This window comes from Mustelus asterias, chromosome 6 (assembly GCF_964213995.1).
Source record: "Mustelus asterias chromosome 6, sMusAst1.hap1.1, whole genome shotgun sequence".
NCBI classification, from domain to species: Eukaryota; Metazoa; Chordata; class Chondrichthyes; order Carcharhiniformes; family Triakidae; genus Mustelus; species Mustelus asterias.
In genome coordinates, this window is record NC_135806.1 from 57,603,263 (window position 1) to 57,627,273 (window position 24,011).

General features: G+C 42.8%; 1 protein-coding gene and 2 non-coding genes across 4 annotated transcripts in view; 2 read left to right on the top strand and 1 right to left on the bottom strand.

The window, feature by feature from the left end:
* Positions 1–2,655: 2,655 nt before the first annotated feature.
* LOC144495398 (U6 spliceosomal RNA) lies at positions 2,656–2,762 on the top strand. Its single transcript, XR_013498248.1, has one exon. It is a non-coding gene; the product is annotated as a U6 spliceosomal RNA (small nuclear RNA).
* Positions 2,763–3,893: 1,131 nt separating this feature from the next.
* LOC144495399 (U6 spliceosomal RNA) lies at positions 3,894–4,000 on the bottom strand. Its single transcript, XR_013498249.1, has one exon. It is a non-coding gene; the product is annotated as a U6 spliceosomal RNA (small nuclear RNA).
* A 228-nt stretch (positions 4,001–4,228) lies between these two features.
* sptlc1 (serine palmitoyltransferase, long chain base subunit 1) overlaps positions 4,229–24,011 on the top strand; it is a 56,182-nt gene continuing 36,399 nt past the window's right edge. The window contains exons 1-2 of one of the 2 annotated variants that reach the window (XM_078214359.1): positions 4,229–4,292; positions 4,504–4,746. In XM_078214359.1, coding sequence (XP_078070485.1) covers positions 4,603–4,746 — 144 coding nt within the window. In that variant the 5' untranslated portion in view covers positions 4,229–4,292; positions 4,504–4,602. Of the gene's footprint in view, positions 4,402–4,503; positions 4,747–24,011 lie in introns of both variants that reach the window. The other variant, XM_078214358.1, reaches the window with a different exon arrangement.

Here is a 24,011-nt window from a genome sequence, read left to right on the forward strand (position 1 = left end):
TGCCATTTTTGTTATTTGTTCTTGGGATATGGGCATCACAGGCAAGACCAGCATGAATTGTCCATTCCTAGTTCCCCTTGAGAAGATGGTGATGAGCCTTCACCTCAAACCACGACATGACAAACGACGTAGAGAATTCTGAGCAAGAGGATGAAGATAATGATGAAACCAAACAAGTTATACTGGTCACAAGGTGTTTTAGTCCTGTCATGAATGTATTAGTAAGGGACTTCATTAACTGTACAGTACTATATAGTACCTGCACTTCCACAGTATGTGGAATAGATTGGTTAACATGTTATCTTGATTCACAAAGTTAAAGAGCATAAAAATGTAACTTCTTTTACATTTGCTGATGACAATATACTGATGTCACTAAAGAGAGTCGCAATACCATGTTGATAAGGAGGGATTCAGCAATGGAAATACTATTGAATGTCAAAGGGAAATGATTAGATCAACATCAGCAAAGTGATGGAAAGGGCTGTCATCAGTGCTTTCAAGGGGTACTTACTCAACAATAACCTTCTCATTGATGGTGAATTTAGGTATCACCAGGGTCACTCAGCTCCTGATCTCATTACAGCCTTGGCCCAAACAAGAACAAAAGAGCTGAACTCAGGAAGAAGGCAAAAATGGTTGCCTTTGGCGCCAAGGTAGCATTTGATCAAGGAGGCAATGGAAATCAGGGGGAAATATCTCCACAGGCACAAAGGTAAATGGTTGCGGTTGTTAAATGTTCAGCACCATTCTCAGATATTGAAGCAGTCTGTGTACATTTGCAGCAAGTCCTTAACAACATTCAGGCTTGGACATTAAGTGGCAACGAAAATTTGTACCACACAAATTGCAAACAACTACCACCTCCAACAAGAGAAAATCCTCCTTCACATTACCACTGCTGATTTCCCAAATGTCAACATCCTGGTGTTACAATTCTTCAGAAAGTGAACTGGACTAGTGTTATAAATATTATGGCTACAAGAACACGTTAAAGGATTAAAATTCTGCAGTGAGTAACTTACCTCCTGACTCCTCTATGCCTGTCCACCATCTAAGCATAAGTCAAGAGTGTGATGAAATCCTCACTATTTGCCTAGATGGGTGCAGCTCCAACAACACTCAAGAAGCTTGACACCATCCTGGACAAAGCAGCCCACTTAATTGGCTCTCCATTCACCTCCTTCAACATTCAATCCCTCCACTACTGATGCACAGTGGCAGCCGTTTGTACCACCTACGAGATAGAGTCAGAGAGTTTTATTGCATAGAAACAGGCCCTTTGGCCCAACTTGTCCATGCCACCCAATTTTTACCATTTTACCCACTTGCCCACATTTGGCCCACATCTCTCTATACCAATCTTACCCATGTAACTGTCTAAATGATTTTTAAAACACAAAATTGAACCTGCCTCTACTACTAGCTCTGGCAGTATATTCCAGACACTCACACTCTGTGTGAAAAAATTGCCCCTCTGGACCCTTTTGTATCTCTCCCTGCTCACCTTAAACCTACGCCCTCTAGTTTTTGACTCCCCTGCCTTTGAGAAAAGATGTTGACTATCGATCTTATCTATGCCCCTCATTATTTTATAGACCTCTATAAGACCACCCCTAAGCCTCCTACGCTCCAAGGAAAGAAGTTCCAGTCCACCAGCTTCTCCCTGTAACTCAAACCATCAAGTTCCAGTAGCATCCTAGTAAATCTTTTCTGCACTCTTTCTAGTTTAATAATATTTTTCTGTAATAGGGTGACCAGAACTGTACACAGTATTCCAAGTGTGGCCTTACCAATGTCTTTTACAACTTCAACAAGATGTCCCAACTCCTATATTCAATGTTCTGACCAATGAAACCAAGCATGCCGAATGCCTCCTTCACCACCCTGTCCACCTGTGACTCCACTTTCAAGGAGTTATGAACCTGTACTCCTAGATTTCTTTGTTCCAATGTGCTGCAGCAACTCACCAAGGCTCCTTTGGCAGTCGCTTCAAAACCCACTCCCTCTCCCACCTAGAAAGACAAGAGCAGTAGATGGATAGGACCACCACCATCTGGAAGTATCCCTCCAAATCGTGCACCATCCTGACTTGTTTCTTCACTGTCATGGGGGCAAATTGGTGGATCGTCCTTCTGAGCAGCACTAAAGAGACTGCAGTGGTTGAAGTACATTAGATGTTCAATTGGGGGAAATTATACCGACCACTTACTTTTGTTCTAAAGATGTAACCTATAATTAATCAGGTCCCTACCAGATTTTTACATGACCCTCGCCTCAAGTTCCCTTCAAAATATAAGTTGTTAACACCAGCAATGTTAATGATTACTATTGGGTGAAGCACAAGGGGGAGATTTTCAAACCTGTCACTTTCATTGCAAACTTCAGGCTGTCACAACCAGCTTCCCACACTGCCAGCACAGCCTCATTTACATATGGGCACCACCCACAATTCACAGTACAAATACTCATTTAATTATCTTTAATCAGACCAAACTTCAATCAATAAGGGGCACCAGCATGATATCTTAAACATTACAGTAACAATAAGTGCTCGAAAACCTAAACATGACAAAAATAAAAAGCAAACTATCACAACTGTAAAGTGGTACAACTGCTGGTGCTTTATATAGCTGCTGGTTCCTTCCTTTAGTCGTGCTCGCTTCGGCAGCACATATACTAAAATTGGAACGATACAGAGAAGATTAGCATGGCCCCTGCGCAAGGATGACACGCAAATTCGTGAAGCGTTCCATATTTTGCAACACACAATCATTCATTCTTTACTCCGCAAACATCATATTCACCACTAATTCTTTTGTATTGTCTCAGTCAATACAACCTTACCCTGGAGGACAACGTGCAACTTCCACCGCAGTCCCTTCGAATACGTCCCAGCTTTCTGCCTCTCTCTTACCTGCATCAAGGACAGTGGCAGATGACTGGCACTGGCCTCCACTAGGACACAGGAAGGCTTGCTACTGGGTCAAAGAAGTGGCCTGGACTCTTGAAGAAGGATTTGGTTTCATTTTTCTATTGACATTCCCCCTTATGTACACAGAAGGTATGGTGTTGGCATTCTGCTGTGGTAGAATTGCCAGGTGTGTTCAACATCTCCATGGAATAATCTCAACTTCGCTGGCATAGAAAACAGGTAAGAAGTCTCACAACACCAGGATAAAGTCCAACAAGTTTATTTGGTAGCAAAAGCCACAAGCTTTCGGAGCGCTGCCCCTTCATCAGGTGAGTGGGAGTTGTGTTCACAAACAGGGCATATAAAGACACAAACTCAATTTACAAAATAATGGTTGGAATGCGAGTCTTTACAGGTAATCAAGTCTTAAAGGTACAGACAATGTGAGTGGAGTGTTAAGCACAGGTTAAAGAGGTGTGTATTGTCTCCAGACAGGAGAGTTAGTGAGATTTTGCAAGCCCAGGCAAGTCGTGGGGGTTACAGAGAGTGTGACATGAACCCAAGATCCCGGTTGAGGCCGTCCTCATGTGTGCGGAACTTGGCTATCAGTTTCTGCTCAGCGACTCTGCGCTGTCGTGTGTCGCGAAGGCCGCCTTGGAGAACGCTTACCCGAAGATCAGAGGCCGAATGCCCGTGACCACTAGAAAACAGGTGCCAGTGGCTGTCTCCAACAGTGGGAGGAGCTGTGGTGGCCCACTGGCCAAGTCAAGTCGCCCTGACTAGTAAAGTTCTGACGTGCTACGATCCATCTGCTTCAATGGGGGTTTACACTGCAAACATCATATCCACTTCTACTTTTGTCTTGCCTCAGTCAATACAGCCTGACCCTGGAGGACAATGCGCAACTTCTCCCACAGCGTTGAATAAAAAAAAGTGGTGAATATGATGTTTGCGGAGTAAAGAGAATGATTGTGTGTTGCAAAATATGGAACGCTTCACGAATTTGCGTGTCATCCTTGCGCAGGGGCCATGCTAATCTTCTCTGTATCGTTCCAATTTTAGTATATGTGCTGCCGAAGCGAGCACGACTAAAGGAAGGAACCAGCAGCTATATAAAGCACCAGCAGTTGTACCACTTTACAGTTGTGATAGTTTGCTTTTTATTTTTGTCATGTTTAGGTTTTCGAGCACTTATTGTTACTGTAATGTTTAAGATATCATGCTGGTGCCCCTTATTGATTGAAGTTTGATCTGATTAAAGATAATTAAATGAGTATTTGTACTGTGAATTGTGGGTGGAGCCTATATGTAAATGAGGCTGTGCTGGCAGTGTGGGAAGCTGATTGTGACAGCCTGAAGTTTGCAATGAAAGTGACAGGTTTGAAAATCTCCCCCTTGTGCTTCACCCAATAGTAATCATTAACATTGCTGGTGTTAACAACTTATATCTTGAAGGGAACTTGAGGCCGGTGTCATGTAAAAATCTGGTAGGGACCTGATTAATTATAGGTTACATCTTTAGAACAAAAGCCTGGGGTGCTCAGTATACTTTCCCCCAAATGAACATCTAATGTATTTATTTGTTACAGATATTGTTTGACAAAGGCAGCAACTGTTACTTTTCCTGCACCCAGCTGACCGTTGGTGTGTCCCACGTGATCGGGGTTGGGAATTGGACCATATCAAAGATGGCTTCGGCCTGTAACCACTGGCTTGCGGTGCGCACGCGCACCGCTCCTTCCATCTTTCATGCAGGCAAACGACGTCCAGGTAGCAAGATGGCGACAGGGCAACAGTGGGTGTTAGTGGAGATGGTGCAGGCCTTTTATGAGGTAAGATAAAGGTGGAAATCACTTTCAAGAGTTATACCGCCCGTGAACGGCACTCAATTAGTAAGACAGTCAGGTCAAATGAAAAAAGTTGAGGGGCGTTGTGAGCTGGTTCCGTATTGAACTGTTGAACAAGTCTTGCCAGAAACAAGCTGTGAACATGGGGTCTATCTTGTTGATTGATAGTGGGACTGGCCAATATCATTCGGGTTTTTCCAGTTCGGTTGGTACGGCAGGAATGTTTGTAATATCAGTTCATCAATTGGGAAGGATCGTGGGTGGAGCGGGTATAAACTCATCATGTCTCAATCTGGTAAAGTGAAACGAAAAGAGTGTCCCACCAGGCTGGGAATTAAGATTCAATGGATTAGCATTTTCAAATTGCAGATTTGATTTAGTCCCAGGAATGGTGACCTTGAAGCTACTGGTTTGTCCTCACAACCCATCTGGTTGACTGTCCTTTGGGAAGGAAATTTGCCACCCTCAGCTGGCCTGGCCCTTATAGTCACTATGTGGAGATGCCGGTGTTGGACTGGGGTAAACATAGTAAGAGTTTTAACACCAGGTTAAAGTCCAACAGGTTTATTTGGTAGCAAATGCCATTAGCTTTCGGAGCGCTGCTCCTTCGTCAGATGGTCACAAATAGGGCATAGAGAGACACAAACTCAAGTTACAGAATACTAATTAAAATGTGAATCTTTACAGTTAATCAAGTCTAATAATTACCTTTATAGTCACTCTCAACGCATAGAAATATGGTTGACTCTCAACTCCCATCTGATATGCCCCAACAAGCTTTATTCAAGAAGGTTGACCAACACCACCTTGTGCAAATTAACAATGGAAATTTGTGGCCTTGTGAGTAGGAGAAAGGGAAGAAAAACAAGGATTCTTAATTTGAAATATTTATGACATGTATGTTGCAAGAAAGATGTGAAGATTAGGTTGATTGGTTGTGTTCAATTGCCCTTTAGTGTCAGCGATAACAGGATAAATACATGGGGATAGGGCCTGGGTGTGATTGTTGTTGGTGCAGGCTTGATGGGCCGAATGACCTCTCTCTGCACTGTAGGGATTCTATGAAAGATCAAGTTCGGCGTCCAACAGGTTGTGTTGAATAGCTGGGGAGAATGTTAGAAAACATAGAAATCATTGAAATCCTACAGTTCCAGTCAAACTGTCCAGTCAAATATGTTGTCATGAAATAGGCAGTGGAAATCTCTCCATGCTCTCAAGTAAAAGTTGTTGAGGCTAGGTCAATTTTGTTAAATTTATTCTTGGAATGTGATTTTCTTTAGCCAGGCCTACATTTTATTGCTGATCTATAAATTGCCCTGAATAAGGTGATGGTGAACCACCTTCTTGAACTGTGGTGTACCCATTGTACTTTTTTTCTGCAGCAGGTTGACACAACTGAATGCTTTGCTAAGCCATTTCAGAGGGCAGTTGAGTCCCAACCACATTGCTGTGGAACTAGAGTCACGTGCGCCAGGCTGAATAAAAATAGCAGATTTCCTCTCCTGAATGACATTAGTAAAATAACTGAGACTAAAGGTCTATGTTATGCAAGGCAAGGTTAAGGGTTATAGGATCAGGGTAGATAATTGGAGTGAAGGCATAGATCAACTGGGGTCCGATTTAATGTTGGTCAGGTTTGAGAAGTTGAAAGATCCAGTCCTGCTTGTTTGTTCAACAGCAGCAATTAAGACTCTTTGTGACTCAGGGATGATCCTGAAGCTTGGGAGTGTTGAGCAATCCAAATGCTGTAATTGCCTCATTGCATTTTACGACTATGCAGGATCATGTTTGACTGTGGTATTGATAGGTGTGTGTTATATGTATGACGCATGCAAACCCAAGCACTCCTTTGATGCTTGGTAAGAATAATGGCTGTCGGACTGACTAGTGCGTTTGGAATTGTATTCTGGAATCAAATGTTTTCAGGGAAGGAAAGAAATTCAAACTATCTTTTTTGTTTTAATTAATTGGGATATGGGCATCGCTGGCAAGACCAATATTTATTGCACATCTCTAGTTCTTATTGCAGTCAGTGTGGTAAAGGTTTCTCCCATTGTATTTAACATTTTATAGTTTTAAATTCTGCTGAATGTTTCTCATATCACTGAGACAATTTAATTGTATTAATCTATTAAATTTCTTCAGCTACTTGACACTAATGTATTTCATTAAAGTTAAGTATACTTTGTAAGTCCTATAAACAGTCCAGTTCATTCATTCATGTACATTTTTTCATTCCAAGTGTATTTACTTCAGCCTTGATCCATAAGGGTTAATGTTGGGAAAGATCATGGAAAAGGAAAGATGGTTGGTTCAATTGCATTTGAACCAGAAGCCCTGTCCTTAGTACCCAGATGTACTGCAGTCAATCACTAATTTAGTACAGGTGACTCAACCTGATTATAAATTTTAATAAGGGAACAACTATTATTTGTACATTTCGTAAGCCCAAGAAGCAATATATGCACATGCACAATTTTCTTCTAATGATGCAAGAACATGCACATTCACTTCCCTGCTACATTGCAACAAAATACCTACTCCATTCATAGTTAACAAAATGTACTTGGAAGGTGAGTTTCAGTAAATCTGAGATAGGGAACTGGCACTGGAAATAATTACCACAAAACTTATTGGATTGCCGGCAAAAGTTCCAGCTGATTCACTGTACTTCAGGAAGGAAACCTGCCATCCACTCACGTGTTACACGAAGTGCAGTTGATCCTTAAAATCCTCTTTAGTGGTTGTGCACAATTGCAATAAGGTTGAGTATGACAAAAAAGCCATCATACTAGAAGAAAATGCAGGTAATGTCAGCCCAGTCTGCTCAGCAAAATCATCTTCGCTATAATCTGAGGGCAGGTGATTCAGTTGGTCAAGCTTCCCGTGGACTAACTAAGCAACCACATAAGAGTTGCGCTTGTATCTGTCTGTCAACATATGAGACTGATCTCTGGCTATGTCTTATAGCCATGATGTGGAGATGCCGACGTTGGGCTTGAGGCTCCGAAAGCTAGTGCTGCCAAATAAACCTGTTGGACTTTAACCTGGTGTTATGAGACTTCTTACTATGTCTTATAGGATAGAGATGTTGGATGTGGGGCACGATGAATGTGTGGGAATGGTCTTGGAAGTCTTCAGTAATTCCAACTCCCATGAAGGCTTCAGGTCAAACAAGGCCTGGAAACTTTTATCATTTCTTTTAGGTGAGCTGTTAGTGTGCATCTATATTGAACACCACGTGAATGAGCTTCTGATGGAAGCAAGGGCACAGAATGATAAGCCTACCGTCTAGACTGGCTTAGCAGACTTAATTGGTTGAAGGACGTCACTGCCAGGTGAGGCCTGTGTCATTGGTGAGAAAATGATTCTGAAGGGTTATCCTGCTTTACCTAGCCCTTGTCAATTTGCCCATCACAAGCTAACCTGACCATGATATTCCTTATACAAATAACCACAATACAATTCTTGTGTAGGGAAAATTTCAATTCCACAGTGAGGAGAACATTTTTGATCATGTCGTACAGTTCAATTGCCTTACGTTTACGGGAGTAAGATCAGATCCAGCTTCCCAAGACTGAAAAGCCATGGGACTCTGCTGGCTGTCATTAGTAGCAGAATTGTAAATCGCCACAATCTATACTAGGTACACCTTGAAATGAGGCATCAAACTATTGAAGCTATAAGATTGGACTATCTTTATTCTGAATAGAGACCAGAGACAGATCAGCTCACTACTGTTACACCCATTGAGTATGTCTGAGTCGTATTAAGCATAGATTGTACTAATGTGGAATCTTCTGGAATTGTCTCTTTTAAAAAGTGAACATTAACCAAATGGCTAAGATGGCTGCCAAGGGTGAAGTGACTTTTACAAATTCAACACTACATCAAGCTTCCAGAAAGTTCCTAATTGAATCATCTTGGGTGGGGCTCCCCTTGAATGAACATACCCAAACATCACCCCTCTATTGGCTTCACATCTGCCATTATGTTCTTTACACTAAACTCAACCAAATGAACTTCTATACACCATGTCTCTAGGTTTGCAATTCAATGAAAAGAGAACCACAGGAAACTCATTATCCACAAGTGGATGTGAAGGACTATCATCTACCTCCATTGTGTAGCAATGACTTTCGGCTTAGCAATTCTGGGTGGGCATTAATCATGTAATCATGTCTGCCTCTGACTCTAAAATCCTTCATTATCAAAGACACAGAGAGCCTTGAGCAGTCTGCTGAGAACACTGCAAGAAACAGAAGCTGTTTAAGAACCTGGAGGCTGTAAAGTCTTAGAGCCCCCCAGCTTGATTTCTAAATCCAAGTAATCTATAAAGAAATTGGACTTCCTGATGTGAGAACTGTATGTGACCGTCTGAACATTCATCTCTTCGAGGGAATCCTGCAATGATCCTGATATTTGACGTCTCTATTTGAAGTAATCCCAATTACAATTCAAGCATGGAGAAGATTCTCCTTTCTTTATACTGGTTTCAGTTTCCTCCTGGCCCTGTCCATAACACTAACAGACCAGAATCAAGCTCTGCAGCCAGACCTCATGTAGTTGAAAATTGGTAGGAAATTGGGTAACAGGAGGGATCTATTTTATTACTGTTGCCATCCTTAACCGTGATTCGACCTATTATATGAATGTAAGAAACAATGTTTTCAGCTATTTGGGGGGATGGAAACGAACCATCTTTATTTTTTTTTGTCATTGACCTTTCCTCCATTTTTAAGCTGAAGTGTGGATTTTATTGATGATTTCAGTTTTTCCACTACATTCATCTTCAATAGTGAAACATACTGAAATAAAAATGAAAATAAAATTAAACTTGGTCTGTTAATCTGTTCTGGAAGTTCTTTTTAAAAAAAATCAAATTCGGTCAAGAAGAAAACAATATTCACAATCTCAACTCCGACACATTCCAGGAGCCAGCAAGAATGGGAGCTCAGCTCTTCCACATGGCTGCCTATGAATATCATGATGTGGAGATGCCGGCGTTGGACTGGGGTAAACAAAGTAAGAAGTTTAACAACACCAGGTTAAAGTCCAACAGGTTTATTTGGTAGCAAAAGCTTTTGCTACCAAATAAACCTGTTGGACTTTAACCTGGGTGTTGTTAAGCTTCTTACTATGAATATCAGCCAGCTTCTCTTAAGCCATGAGATTCACTTTGATTTTTTCAAACAAGTCTTCCTTCTTTAGATAAAGCTGCAGCAATTCCCGAGAGCTGCATGCACATTTTTATTTCCTGCCGCCAAGTAAGGTTTAATGCCCTGCAGATATGTTGCAATCAGTAGAACCTCTTCAAAGTGTGCCAAAGCACATTATATTTTGCCTTTCTTCTGCCTGCCCAATTCACATTGAGGTTGCTAGCAGGGTCACAACTGAGCTGATCTTCCTGGCTTTTGAAACAGCCCATGTAGAAAGGGGTGCACAAACTGTAGCTTAGAAACTAGTTTTCATGTTTCAAGTGTTTGCTACAAAGGATTGCATTCATTGATTTTTCCCTCGTACCATGGAGGTTCTGACTCTGATTTTGGCAAATTTACAGACAAAATCAATATGGAAAACAAGCTCCAAACCTGCTTCTAAAGTACAGCTTTCAACATGTGACCTAATCTTTTCTCCTTCTATGGCTTATGATCTGCAGCTCTTTTTCGGCAAATGGTTGCCTTGACTCCTAACCCCTTAGAATTTAAACTACTGAGGTGTAATCTGTAACTTCTCTGTGTTGTGATTTATTCTCATCAATCCCAGCCACTCAAATCCAATAAAGTTACAGTTTTGTAACTTGCTCCCTGCTCCATTTGGACTTTACTTGTTATGATGCAAATGTGATCAAATCAATTATAGCCAGAGAAGAATAGACTGATTCTATACAAATTCATTTACGACTATCAACAATGTAAATCATCATTCAACTCGTGCATTGCTGATATTGAAACTAGTTCCCGCATTATAGCTGAAATTGGCTTCCCTCTGCAATCTTTAGCAAATTCTGGCAGGTCAATGGGATGAAGGAGTACAATATAAAGGGAAAGACTCTTAGTACTGTAGAGGATCAGAAGGACCTTGGGGTCCGGGTCCATAGGACTCTAAAATCGGCCCCGCAGGTGGAGGAGGTGGTTAAGAAGGCGTATGGTGTGCTGGCCTTTATCAATCGAGGGATTGAGTTTAGGAGTCTGGGGATAATGATGCAGCTATACAAGACCCTCGTCAGACCCCACTTGGAGTACTGTGCTCAGTTCTGGTCGCCTCATTACAGGAAGGATGTGGAAAAGATTGAAAGGGTGCAGAGGAGATTTACAAGGATGTTGCCTGGATTGAGTGGCATGCCTTATGAGGATAGGCTGAGGGAGCTCGGTCTTTTCTCCTTGGAGAGACGTAGGATGAGAGGAGACCTAATAGAGGTATATAAGATGTTGAGAGGCATAGATCGGGTGGACTCTCAGAGGCTTTTTCCCAGGGTGGAAATGGTTGCTACGAGAGAACACAGGTTTAAGGTGCTGCGGGGTAGGTACAGGGGAAATGTTAGGGGGAAGTTTTTCTCTCACAGGGTGGTGGGTGAGTGGAATCGGCTGCCATCAGTGGTGGTGGAGGCAAACTCAATAGGGTCTTTTAAGAGACTCCTGGATGAGTACATGGGACTTAATAGGATGGAGGGTTATAGGTAGGCCTAGAAGGTAGGGATATGTTTGGCACAACTTGAAGGGCCTGTTGTGTGCTGTAGTTTTTCTATGTTTCTAAACCCATTTATTGCAACTTTTATTCATTTATATTGAAGTTGCAGCAAATGGCCCCACGCAATAAATATTTCTGCCCAAGGTTGACCTGTATTGCTGAGTCTTTGCCTTTTCCAGGTTCCTCTGGTGCAAGGCTGAATGGACAAACAGTGATGACATTTGTAGTTTGCATGCTGTTGTCTGCATTGGTTGTAGTTTCAAAGCCGGTGTTTTTTTTTGAGAGTCACAAAGTGAGACAAAAACCAAATCTCTAGGTTTCTGGGAGGGGAATTGTACATTGAAGTTACTAATTGTGACATCTGAGAAATCAGCTTGTGGCTTAGGTTGTTAGGGAAATGGAAACTGAAGAGGTTAAAATTTCACCAGTGGTCAGAACAGACATGGGGTTCTTGAAGCTCAGTTTTTCAACAGGCAAAGAACAGACTGGATGAGCTGTGAAATGATGCGTGCGTGGGAAAGAGGTTAAAAAAAGACTGAAAACTAAAGACTGGGTTTCACAGCAGGGATTTTAAATTAAAGTCATTCCCGCTGCTTTGTTGTTTTTAAACCAGAGCTGACTGGAGTGTTATTGACTGGTCTAATGAAGGTGACTCTTGAGTAATTTATGCTGTTAAGACTGCCATGAACAGAACTAAAGAGGTTGTGCAGAAGTGCACCCTTTTGCTGATAACCCTATCCCTGTAATTCAGATGGAGTAAGGTCAGGGGCTACTTAGTGCCTGACTCCTCCATGTGTAAAGGAACAGAAATTCTACTGAGTTATGTGGGACTCTGTGGCTGAGTTCAATGCTATATGTACTGAAGGGCTACTGAGAAATCTGATCAATCTATCTTTTAAAGTATAATTTATAGTTTCTATTGAATACAAATGGCCTGTTAATTCATGGTTAATTTTACATTCTTTTAGTTTGATTTGCTACGGTAAAAATTTTAAGTAAAAATTTTAAAGTGAAAGTTTGCATTGATTTCTTCCATTGGGGCTATTTGATTCTTTCACGTGATTGGTCTCTAAGGGGCCACATGACAACAGACAGCCATTGTGTGCATTCCACCAGATTGAGACTGTCACTGTTGTGAACAATGAGGCGTTTGCTACCAAATAAACCTGTTGGTCTTTAACCTGGTGTTGTTGGACTCCTTACTGTGAACAATGAGATCAGGGAAGTGGGAAGAAAAACAGCGATTTGCCTTTAATATTTAAAAAAATACCATAGAACTATGCACTACAGTCTGACCTAACTATGAACTTTCTTCACTCATTAAGAGTACAAATAACTTTTTATTCCGCTGTACTATGTATTAAATTAGTCTGAATGAGAGTGAGTTACTGTCTTACAAAGCAAGGATTTATTTGGATGTACCAGATGAAAATCCACTGAAAAAGAAACATTACTTTCTTATTTATTTTGTAGTTACCCAGAAGGTACCAGGTTTGATCACTGGTTTTCCTGAATTTATATGGAGAAACAACAGGGATGTTTTCTGTGGTTTCGGTGTCCTAAGGCTAGAGAAGAGGAAATATTTGCTGATTCTTTCTCCGAAACACTATCCAGTGACTCATAGTGGATAATAAGTACAGATGTGTAAATGTTCTCTTGTGGTTGGATAAGTTTCTGACATTTTTCTCAGTTCATACGTTAAGAATTACCATCCAGTTGAGGCACACAAGGCTGCTGGCATATGAAAAATAGTTGCCACCTCGAAGAAATGAAGAGAAAATATATCCACTAGTTTATTATTTTTGTATCTCATTTTTGTATGTGTGAAATGAAGGGTTCAGGCATAGTCCAAAATCACAAACATGAAGATTATTTTTTCAACACCAAGCCATACTTTTAATGAAATAGAAACAGTTTTAAAAACAAACAGAGCTTTCCGTGGGTTTTCAACTGGTATTATTTGTTTTCAGCCCTGTGGATGCTGAGTTTTTTAAAGGAAGAGTGAGGGCAGGAATTGCACGATTAAGACAGCAGTGTTTAATTATGCAAGGTAATTCATGTATTATTAAATCAACAGTTACAACATGCGTTTATATAAGCACCTTTAACATATAGAGTCATAGAGGCTTGCATCATGGAAACAGGCCCTTCGGCCCAACTTGTCCATGCCACCCAGGTTTTACCATTAAGCTAGTCCCAATTGCCCGTGTTTGGCCCATATCCTCTGTACCAATCTTACCCATGTCACTGTCTAAATGCTTTTTAAAAAACACAATTGTACCTGCCTCTAATACTAGCTCTGGCAGCTCATTCCAGACACTCATCACCCTCTGTGTGGGGGAAAAAAATGCCTCTCTGGACCCTTTTGCATTTCTCCTCTCTCACCTTAAACCTATGACCTCTAGTTTTTGTCTCCCCTACTTTTGGGAAAAGATGTTGACTATCTATCTTATCTATGCTCCTCATTATTTTATAGACATCTATAAGATCACCCCATAGCCTCCTATGCTCCAGAGAAAAAAGTCCCAGTCGATCCAGCCTTTTCTTATAACTCAAACCACCAAGTCCCGGTAGCATCCTAGTAAATCTTTTCTGCACTCTTTCTAGTTTAATAATATCCTTTCTATAATAGGGTGACCAGAACTGTCCACAGTATTCCAAGTGTGGCCTTACCAATGTCTTGTACAACTTCAAGACGTCCCAATTCCTGTATTCGGTGTTCTGACCAATGAAACCAAGCATGCCAAATGCCTTCTTCACCACCCTGTCCACCTGTGACACCACTTCCAAGGAGCTATGAACCTGTACCCTTAGTTTATTTATTAGTTGCATGTAGGCTTACATTCACATAGTAATGAAGTTACTGTGAAAATCCTCTAGTCGCCTCACTCCAGCGCCTGTTTGGGAACAGTGAGGGAGAATTTAACATGGCCAGTGCACCTAACCTGCACATCTTTGGACTGTGGGAGGAAACCGGCGCATCCGGAAGAAACCCACGCAGACATAGAGAATTCCACACAGACAGTGACCCAAGCCGGAAATCGAACCTACGTCTCTGGCGCTGAGAGGCAGTTCTAGTCACTGTGCCGCCCATTCTATAACTTTATTCTATATAACTCCCCAACGCCCTGCCCTGGTTTGATCTAACAAAATGTATCACCTCGCATTTATCTAAATTAAACTCCACTTGCCATTCGTCAGCCCACTGGCCCAAGATCCCGTTGCAATCCGAGATAACCTTCGCTGTCCACTATGTCACCAATCTTGGTGTCATCTGCAAACTTACTAACCATGCCTCCTAAATTATCATTCAAATCATGAATATAAATGACAAATAACAGTGGACCCAGCTCCAATCCCTGAGGCACACCGCTGGCCATCAAGCCAATTTTGTGTCCAATTGGCTATCTCACCGTGGATCCCGTGAGATTTAACCTTATGTAACAATCTACCATGCAGTACCTTGTCAAAGGCCTTGCTAAAGTCCATGTAGACAACATCAACTGCACTGCCCTCATCTACCTTCTTGGTTATCCCTTCAAAAAATTCAAACAAATTCATGAGACATGATTTTCCACTCAAAGCCACACTGACTGTCCCTATTCAGTCCTTGCCTCTCTAAATGCCTGTAGATCCTGTCTCTCAGAATACCTTCTAATAACTTATGATATTTTAACTTATGATAGACACTAGTTACAGGGAGGTTGTCACACCACAGGTTCAGGCATGTAGATGGGTGACCGCCAGGAGAGGCAGGCAGGTAGTGCAGGAGTCTCCTGTGCCTATTCCCCTTTCAAACAGGTATATCGTTTTGGATACTGTTGAGGGGGATAGCCTGTCAGGGGGAGATACCAGCTGCAGCCAGGCTATGACACCACAGCTGGTTCTGCTGTGGGACAAGGTCGGGCAAAGAGCAAGCGAGCAGTAGTAATAGGGGACTCACTAGTTAAAGGCACAGACTTGTGGCCGCAATCGAGACTCCAGGATGGTGTGTTGCCTCCCTGGTGCCAGGGTCAAGGATGTCTCTGAGCGATTGCAGGACATTCTTAAGGGGGAGGGTGAGCAGCCAGAGGTCGTTGTACATATTGGTACCAACAACATAGGTAGGAAAAGGGATGAGTTCCTAAAATGTGAATATAGGGAGTTAGGCAGAAGGCTAAAGTGCAGGACCTCGAAGGTAGTAATTTCAGGACTACTATCGCTGCTACGTGCTAGTGAGAGTATGAATAGGAGGATTAGGCAGATGAATGCGTGGCTTGAGAGCTGGTGCAGGGGGCAGGGATTTAGATTTTTGGATCATTGGGATCTTTTCTGGGGAAGGGCTGACCTGTTCAAGAGGGATGGGTTACATCTGAACTGGAGGGGGACTAACATCCTGGCGGGGAGATTTGCTCAAGCCACTCAGGAGTGTTTAAACTATTTTGGCAGGGGGGTGGGATCCAAAGCAGTAGGGAGACAGAAGAAACGTTTGAGGACAGCACAGAAGTTAGAGAGCACATTAATTAGTAAAGGCAGTGTCAGTAATCCTAGTACCAGACAGATCAGGCAAAAGCAAGACAGAGAGTAAGGGAAATCCAGATTAAACTGCAATTATTTCAATGCAAGAGACCTGACGGGCAAGGTAGATGAACTCAGGGCATGTATGGGTACGTGGGACTGGGATATTATAGCAATTACTGAAACATGGCTAAGGGAGGGACAGGACTGGCAGCTCAATGTTCCAGGGTACAGATATTATAGGAAAGATAGAACAGGAGGGGGAGTTGCACTTTTGATTAGGAAAAGCATCACGGCCTTACTGAGGGGATATATCCGAGGGTTCGGCCACTGAGTCTATATGGGTAGAACTGAGAAATAAGAAGGGGGAAATCACTTTGATAGGGTTGTACTATAGGCCCCCAAATAGTCGGTGGGAAATTGAGGACCAAATATGTAAGGAGATTACAGATAGCTCCAAGAATAATAGGGTGGTAATAGTTGGAGATTTTAACTTTCCCAACATTGACTGGGACAGCCATAGTATTAGAGGGTTGGATGGAGAGAAATGTGGTGAGTGTATTCAGGAGGAATTTCTCATTCAGTATGTGGATGGCCCGACTAGAGAGGGTGCAAAACTTGACCTCCTCTTGGGAAATAAGGACGGGCAGGTGACAGAAGTGTTAGTGAGGGATCACTTTGGGACCAGTGACCATAATTCTATTGGTTTTAAGATAGCTATGGCGAATGATAGGTCTGGCCCAAAAGTTAAAATTCTAAATTGGGGCAAGGCCAATTTTGATGGTATCAGGCAGGAACTTTCAAAAGTTAATTGGGGGAGTCTGTGGGACGTCTGGTAAGTGGCATGCTTTCAGAAGTGTGTTAACCAGGGTTCAGGGTAAACACATTCCTCTTGGAGTGAAGGGCAAGGCTGGCAGAAGTAGGGAACCCTGGATGACTCGGCATATTGAGGCCCTGGTCAAGAAGAAGAAAGAGGCACATGACATGCGTAGGCAGCTGGGACCAAGTGAATCCCTTGAAGAGTATAGGGGGTGTAGGAGTAGAGTTGAGAGAGAAATCAGGAGGGCAAAAAGGAGACACAAGATTGTTTTGGCAGATAAGGCAAAGGAGAATCCAAAGAGCTTCTACAAATACACAAAGGCAAAAGAGTGACAAGGGAGAAAGTAGGGCCTCTTAAGGATCAATAAGGTCATCTATGTGCGGATCCACAAGAGATAGGTGAGATCCTAAATGAATATTTCTCATCAGTAATTACTGTTGAGGAAAGCATGGATGTTAGGGAACTTGGGGAAATAAATAGTGATGTCTTGAGGAGTGTACATATAACAGAGAAGGGGGTGCTGAAAGTCTTAAAGCGCATCAAGGTAGATAAATCCCCGGGACCTGATGAAGTGTACCCCAGGACATTGTGGGAGGCTAGGGAGGAAATTGCGGGTCCCCTAGCCGAGATATTTGAATCATCGATAGTCACGGGTTAGATGCCTGAAGATTGGAGAGTGGCAAATGTTGTGCCTCTGTTTAAAAAGGGCTGCAGGGAAAAGCCTGGGAACTACAGGCCAGTGAGCCTCACATCTGTGGTGGGTAAATTGTTGGAAGGTATTTTGAGAGACAGGATCTACAGGCATTTAGAGACGCAAGGACTGATTAGGGACAGTCAGCATGGCTTTGAGAGTGGAAAATCATGTCTCTCAAATTTGATTGAGTTTTTTGAAGCGGTAACCAAGAAAGTAGATGAGGGCATTGCAGTTGATGTTGTTTACATGGACTTTAGCAAGGCCTTTGACAAGGTACCGCATGGTAGGTTGTTGCATAAAGTTAAATCTCACGGGATCCAAATGGATACAAAATTGGCTTCTTGACAGAAGTCAGAGGGTGGTCACAGGGGGTTACATAGAGAACAGAGAACAGTACAGCACAGAACAGACCCTTCAGCCCACGATGTTGTGCCAAGCTTTATCTGAAACCAAGATCAAGCTATCCCACTCCCTATCATCCTGGTGTGCTCCATGTGCCTATCCAATGACCGCTTAAATGTTCCTAAAGTGTCTGACTCCTCTATCACTGCAGGCAGTCCATTCCACACCCCAACCACTCTCTGCATAAAGAACCTACCTCTGATATCCTTCCTGTATCTCCCACCACGAACCCTATAGTTATGCCCCCTTGTAATAGCTCCATCCACCCGAGGAAATAGTCTTTGAACGTTCACTCTATCTATCCCCTTCATCATTTTATAAACCTCTATTAAGTCTCCCCTCAACCTCCTCCGCTCCAGAGAGAACAGCCCTAGCTCTCTCAACCTTTCCTCATAAGAGCTACCCTCCAAACCAGGCAGCATCCTGGTAAATCTCCTCTGCACTCTTTCCAGCGCTTCCACATCCTTCTTATAGTGAGGTGACCAGAACTGCACACACTATTCCAAATGTGGTCTCACCAAGGTCCTGTACAGTTGCAGCATAACCCCACGGCTCTTAAACTCCAACCCCCTGTTAATAAAAGCTAACACACCATAGGCCTTCTTCACAGCTCTATCCACTTGAGTGGCAACCTTTAGAGATCTGTGGATATGGACCCCAAGATCTCTCTGTTCCTCCACAGTCTTCAGAACCCTACCTTTGACCCTGTAATCCACATTTAAATTAGTCCTACCAAAATGAATCACCTCACATTTATTTTTTTTGTTTTTCAACCTGGAGGCCTGTGACCAGCGGTGTGCCTCAGGGATCAATGCTCGGTCCACTGTTATTTGTCATTTATATTCATGATTTGGATGAGAATATAGGGGGCATGGTTAGTAAGTTTGCAGATGACACCAAGCTTGGTGGCATGGTGGACAGTGAAGAAAGTTATCTCCAATTGCAACAAGATCTTGAGCAATTGGGCCAGTGGGCTGACGCATGGCAGATGGAGTTTAATTTAGACAAATGCGAGGTGATTAAACCAGGGCAGGACTTACTCAGTTAATGGCAGGGTGTTAGGGAGAGTTACAGAACAAAGAGATCTAGGGGTACATGTTCATAGCTCCTTGAAAGTGGAATCACAGGTGGACAGAGTGGTGAAGAAGGCATTCGGCATGCTTGGTTTCATCGGTCAGAACATTGAATACAGGAGTTGGGACATCTTGTTGAAGTTGTACAGGACATTGGTAAGGCCACACTTGGAATACTGTGTGCAATTCTGGTCACCCTATTATAGAAAGGATATTATTAAACTAGAAAGAGTGCAGAAAAGATTTACTAGGATGCTACCGGGACTTGATGGATTGAGTTATAAGGAGAGGCTGTATAGACTGGGACTTTTTTCTCTGGAGCATAGGAGGCTGAGGGGTGATCTTATAGAGGTCTATAAAATAATGAGGGACACAGATCAACTAGATAGTCAATATCTTTTCCCAAAGGTAGGGGAGTCTAAAACTAGAGGGCATAGGTTTAAGGTGAGAGGGGAGAAATACAAAAGTGTCCAGACGAGCAATTTTTTCACAGAGGGTGGTGAGTGTCCGGAACAAACTGCCAGAGGTAGTAGTAGAGGCGGGTACAATTTTGTCTTTTAAAAAGCATTTAGATAGTTACATGGGTACGATGGGTATAGAGGGATATGGGCCAAATGCGGCCAATTGGGATTAGCTTAGGGGTTTTAAAAAAGAAAGGGCGGCATGGACAAGTTGGGCTGAAGGGCCTGTTTCCATGCTGTAAACCTCTATGACTCTTATGATAACTCACTACAGACATTAGGCTCACTGGCCTGTAGTTCCCAAGCTTTTCCCTTCTTGAACAAGGGCACAACATTTGTCACCCTCTAATCTTCAGGCACCTTACCTGCAGCTGTCTAAGATTCGAATATCTCTGCTAGGGGACCCGCAATTTCCTCCCTAGCCTCCCACAACGTCCTGGAATACAGTTCATCAGGTCCTGGGGATTCATCTACCTTGATGTACTTTAAGACTTCCAGCACCACCTTCTCTGTAATATGAATGTTCCTCAAGACATCACTCTTTATTTCCCCGTGTTCCCTAACATCCAGGATTTTCTCCACAGTCAATACTGATGAGAAATATTCATTTAGGATCTCACCCATCTCTTGTGGATCCGCACATAGATGAACTTGTTGATCCTTAAGAGGCCCTATTCTCTCCCCAGTTACTCTTTTGCCCTTTATGTATTGTAGAAGCTCTTTGGATTCTCCTTTGCCTTATCTGCCAAAACAATCTCCTGTTCCCTTTTGGCCCTCCTGGTTTCTCTCTTAACTCTACTCTAACACCCTCTGCACTCTTCAAGGGATCCACTTCATCCTAGCTGCCTATACATGTCATATGCCTCATTCTTCTTCTTGACCAGGGCCTCAATATCCCAAGTCATCCAGGGTTCCCTACTTTTACCAACCTTGCCCGTCACTCTAAAAAGGATGTGCTTACCCTGAACCCTGATCAACACACTTTTGAAAGCCTCCCCGCTTACCAGCTATGCCTTTGACTGCCAACAGGCTCCCCCAATCAACTTTTGAAAGTTCCTATCTAATACCATCAAAATTGGCCTTGCCCCAACTTAGAATTTTAACTTTTGGCTAGACCTATCATTCTCCACTGCTATCTTAAAACTAATGGAATTATGGTCACTGGTCCCAAAGTGATCCCTCACTAACACTTCTGTCACCTGCCCTTCCTTATTTCCCAAGAGGAGGTCAAGTTTTGCCCCCTCTCTAGTCGGGCCATCCACATACTGAATGAGAAATTCCTCCTGAATACACTCAACAAATATCTCTCCATCCAAGCCCCTAATGCTATGGTTGTCCCAGTCAATACTGGGAAAGTTAAAGTCCCCTACTATTACTACCCTATTATTCTTGGAGCTATCTGTAATCTCCTTATGTATTTGCTCCTCAATTTCCCGCTGACTATTTGGGAGCCTATAGTATAATCATGTCAAAGTGATCTCCCCTTCCTATTTCTCAGTTCTACCTATATCGACTCAGTGGGCAAACCCTCCGAAATGTTCCCTCTCAGTAGTGCCATGATGTTCTCCCTAAAGCATATATGTCCCAAGGCATTTCACAGGATTGCATTATGAAACAAATATAACACTGAGACACATCAAGATATTAGGTCAAGTCATAAAGGAGGAAAGCAAGGTAGAGAGATATGGACAGAATTCCAGAGCTTTTTAGGGGCCCAGGCAGCTGAAAGCATAGCCATCAGTGGTGGGTAAGTTAAAATGGAGGGGGGTGGGGAGAGGGCTGGTTGGTTCAAGGCCAGAATTAGAGGAGCATAGATATATTGAGGGCTGGAGGAGAATACAATGCTATGGAGAGGTGAGGCCACGGAGGGATTTCAAAATAGATGAGAATTTAAAAGTTAACATGTTGCTAAATCAGCCTGTTATGCACAGGGATAATAGGTGACTGTGACTCGGAGTAGGTTAAGAAGTAGTGAGCAGAACTTTGGGGGACCTCAAGTTTACAAAGGGTAGAATGTGGGAGTGTTTTGAAATATCAAATCTGCAGCTAATGAAGTCATGAACGATGGTTTCAGCTGCTTATGTACTAAGACTGACAAAGTGATGATGTAATGGAGGGGGAAATGGAGAATCTTAGAGATAATGTGAACACGTGTTTTGAAGGTCTTCTCAAGGTCAAATATGAGATTACGGTTACAAACAGATTAGTTTACTCTCAGGCTATTGAGGGCTAGAGTCGGTAGCTAGGGAATGGAGTTTGAAGTAAGGATTGAAAATAACTTCAATCTTCTCCAGTTATTGGAAAGAAATTTCTGTTCATCTAATACTGGATAAGCAATCTGATAATTCAGCAACAGTGGAGGAGTGATGGGCATTGGTAATCAGATGGAACTGCGTCATCATAATGCATGTGAAAACTGATTATGATTTTGGATGATGAGAGGTAGCACCTTGATGAAAAGTATAGATCCTTATGGGACACCAAAGGTGTAGGAGCAACTGTTACAGTTGATACTCTGGCGGCACTTTAGCACAGTGGTTAACACTGCTGCCTCACAGCACCAGGGTCCTGCGTTCAATTCCAGGCTTGGGTGACTGTCTGTGTGGAGTTTGCATGTTCTCCCCATGTCTGCATGGGTTTCCTCCGGGTGCTCTGGTTTCCTCCCACACTCCAAAAGATGTGCGAGTTAGGTTGATTGGCCATGCTAAATTTCGCCTTGGTGTCGGGGAGATTAGTGGGGTAAATATGTGGGGTTATGGGGATAAGGCCTGGATGGAATTGTTGTCAGTGCAGGCTCAATGGGCCAAATGGCCTCCTTTTGCACTGGAGAGATTGTATGATTAATTAGTAAGGATAGGCAACAGCACCTGCTCCACGATCATCCTCAACACCGGTGCCCCACAAGGCTGTGTTCTCAGCTCCCTACTGTACTCCTTATACACTTATGGCTGTGCGGCCAAATTCCCCTCCAATTCGATTTTCAAATTTGCTGACGACACCACCGTAGTGGGTCGGATCTCAAACAATGACGAGACAGAGTACAGGAATGAGATAGAGAATCTGGTGAACTTGTGCAGCAACAATAATCTCTCCCTCAATGTCAACAAAACGAGATTGTCATCGACTTCAGGAAGCGTAAAGGAGAACATGCCCCATCTACATCAATGGGGACCAAGTAAAAAAGGTCGAGAGCTTCAAGGTTTTAGGTGTCCAGATCACCAACAACCTGTCCTGGTCCCCCCATGCCGACACCTCTACTTTCTCAGAAGACGAAGGAAATTTGGCATGTCAGCTATGACTCTCTCCAACTTTTACAGATGCACCATAGAAAGCATTCTTTCTGGTTGTATCACAGCTTAGTATGGCTCCTGCTCTGCCCAAGACTGTAAGGAACTACAAAAGGTCGTGAATGTAGCCCAATCGATCATGCCATCCAGCCTCCCATCCACTTCCCGCTGTCTCGGCAAAGCAGCCAGCATAATTAAGGACCCCACGCACCCCGGACATTCTCTCTTCCACCTTCTTCCTTCAGGAAAAAGATACAAAAGTCTGAGGTCACGTACCAACCGACTCAAAAACAGCTTCTTCCCTACTGCTGTCAAACTTTTGAATGGACTTACCTTGCATTAAGTTGATCTTTCTTTACACCCTAGTTATGGCTGTAACACTACACTCTGCGCTCTCATTTCCTTCTCTAAGAAGATATGTTTTGTCTGTACAGCGCGCAAGAAACAATACTTTTCACTATGTTAATACATGTGACAATAAAATCAAATCAAAAAGATGAAAATGGAACCATCCAGCTGATTGTTGGTGGAGAGATGTTGGAGGAGAATTGTGTGGGATGAGAAGGGATTGTTTATTTTTGTCACAATCTCAGGATTTATTTGTGACTTTGATTAGAATTTCAGTAGTGTGGCAGGGGCAAAAACCCTTGATTGGAGGGATTCAAGTAGGGAGTGCTGGGATTTGGGAGGTGCCAACACATTCAAGAACTTTAGTGAGGAAAGTTAGAGATGGGGCAGTAGTTTGCAAATTTTTTTTTGTTGAGAGGAGTGATGATGGCAGATCTAAAGGAGAGTGAAATAACCATTAACAACATTGGTTACCATCGGGACCAGGAGGGATGTTGTGTGGTCAGAAGTTTTGTTGGATTAATGTTGAGGGAGCAGGCAGTGGGACTCATGGACAAGATTATCCCAGAGAGGATATGAGGGAAGATGAGAGAGAAACATGAGAAAGTTGCGAGCTTGAGGATTTTTGTTTTGGTGGGCAAAGGGACGCAGTAGAGGCAGCTAGCTGATCGATGGTCTTGATCTTAATGATAAAGAAGTCCATAATCTCCTCTATTTATTGTTAAAAATGAGGATAAGATGGGAGAACAGCTTAAGAAGACAGCTTGTTAGAAAAATGAAAATTGAAGATTATCTTTGCATTCTAGAATGGTGCTGGAAAACTGAGCAGTTTCATTAGATGAGAACACAGTGGTTAGCACTGCTGTATTACAGTGCCAGGGACCCAGGTTCAATTCCGGCCTCCGTGACAGTCTGTGTGGAGTTTGCACCATTCACCTCGTGTTTTTGTGGGTTTCCTCCAGTTGCTCCATTCCAAAG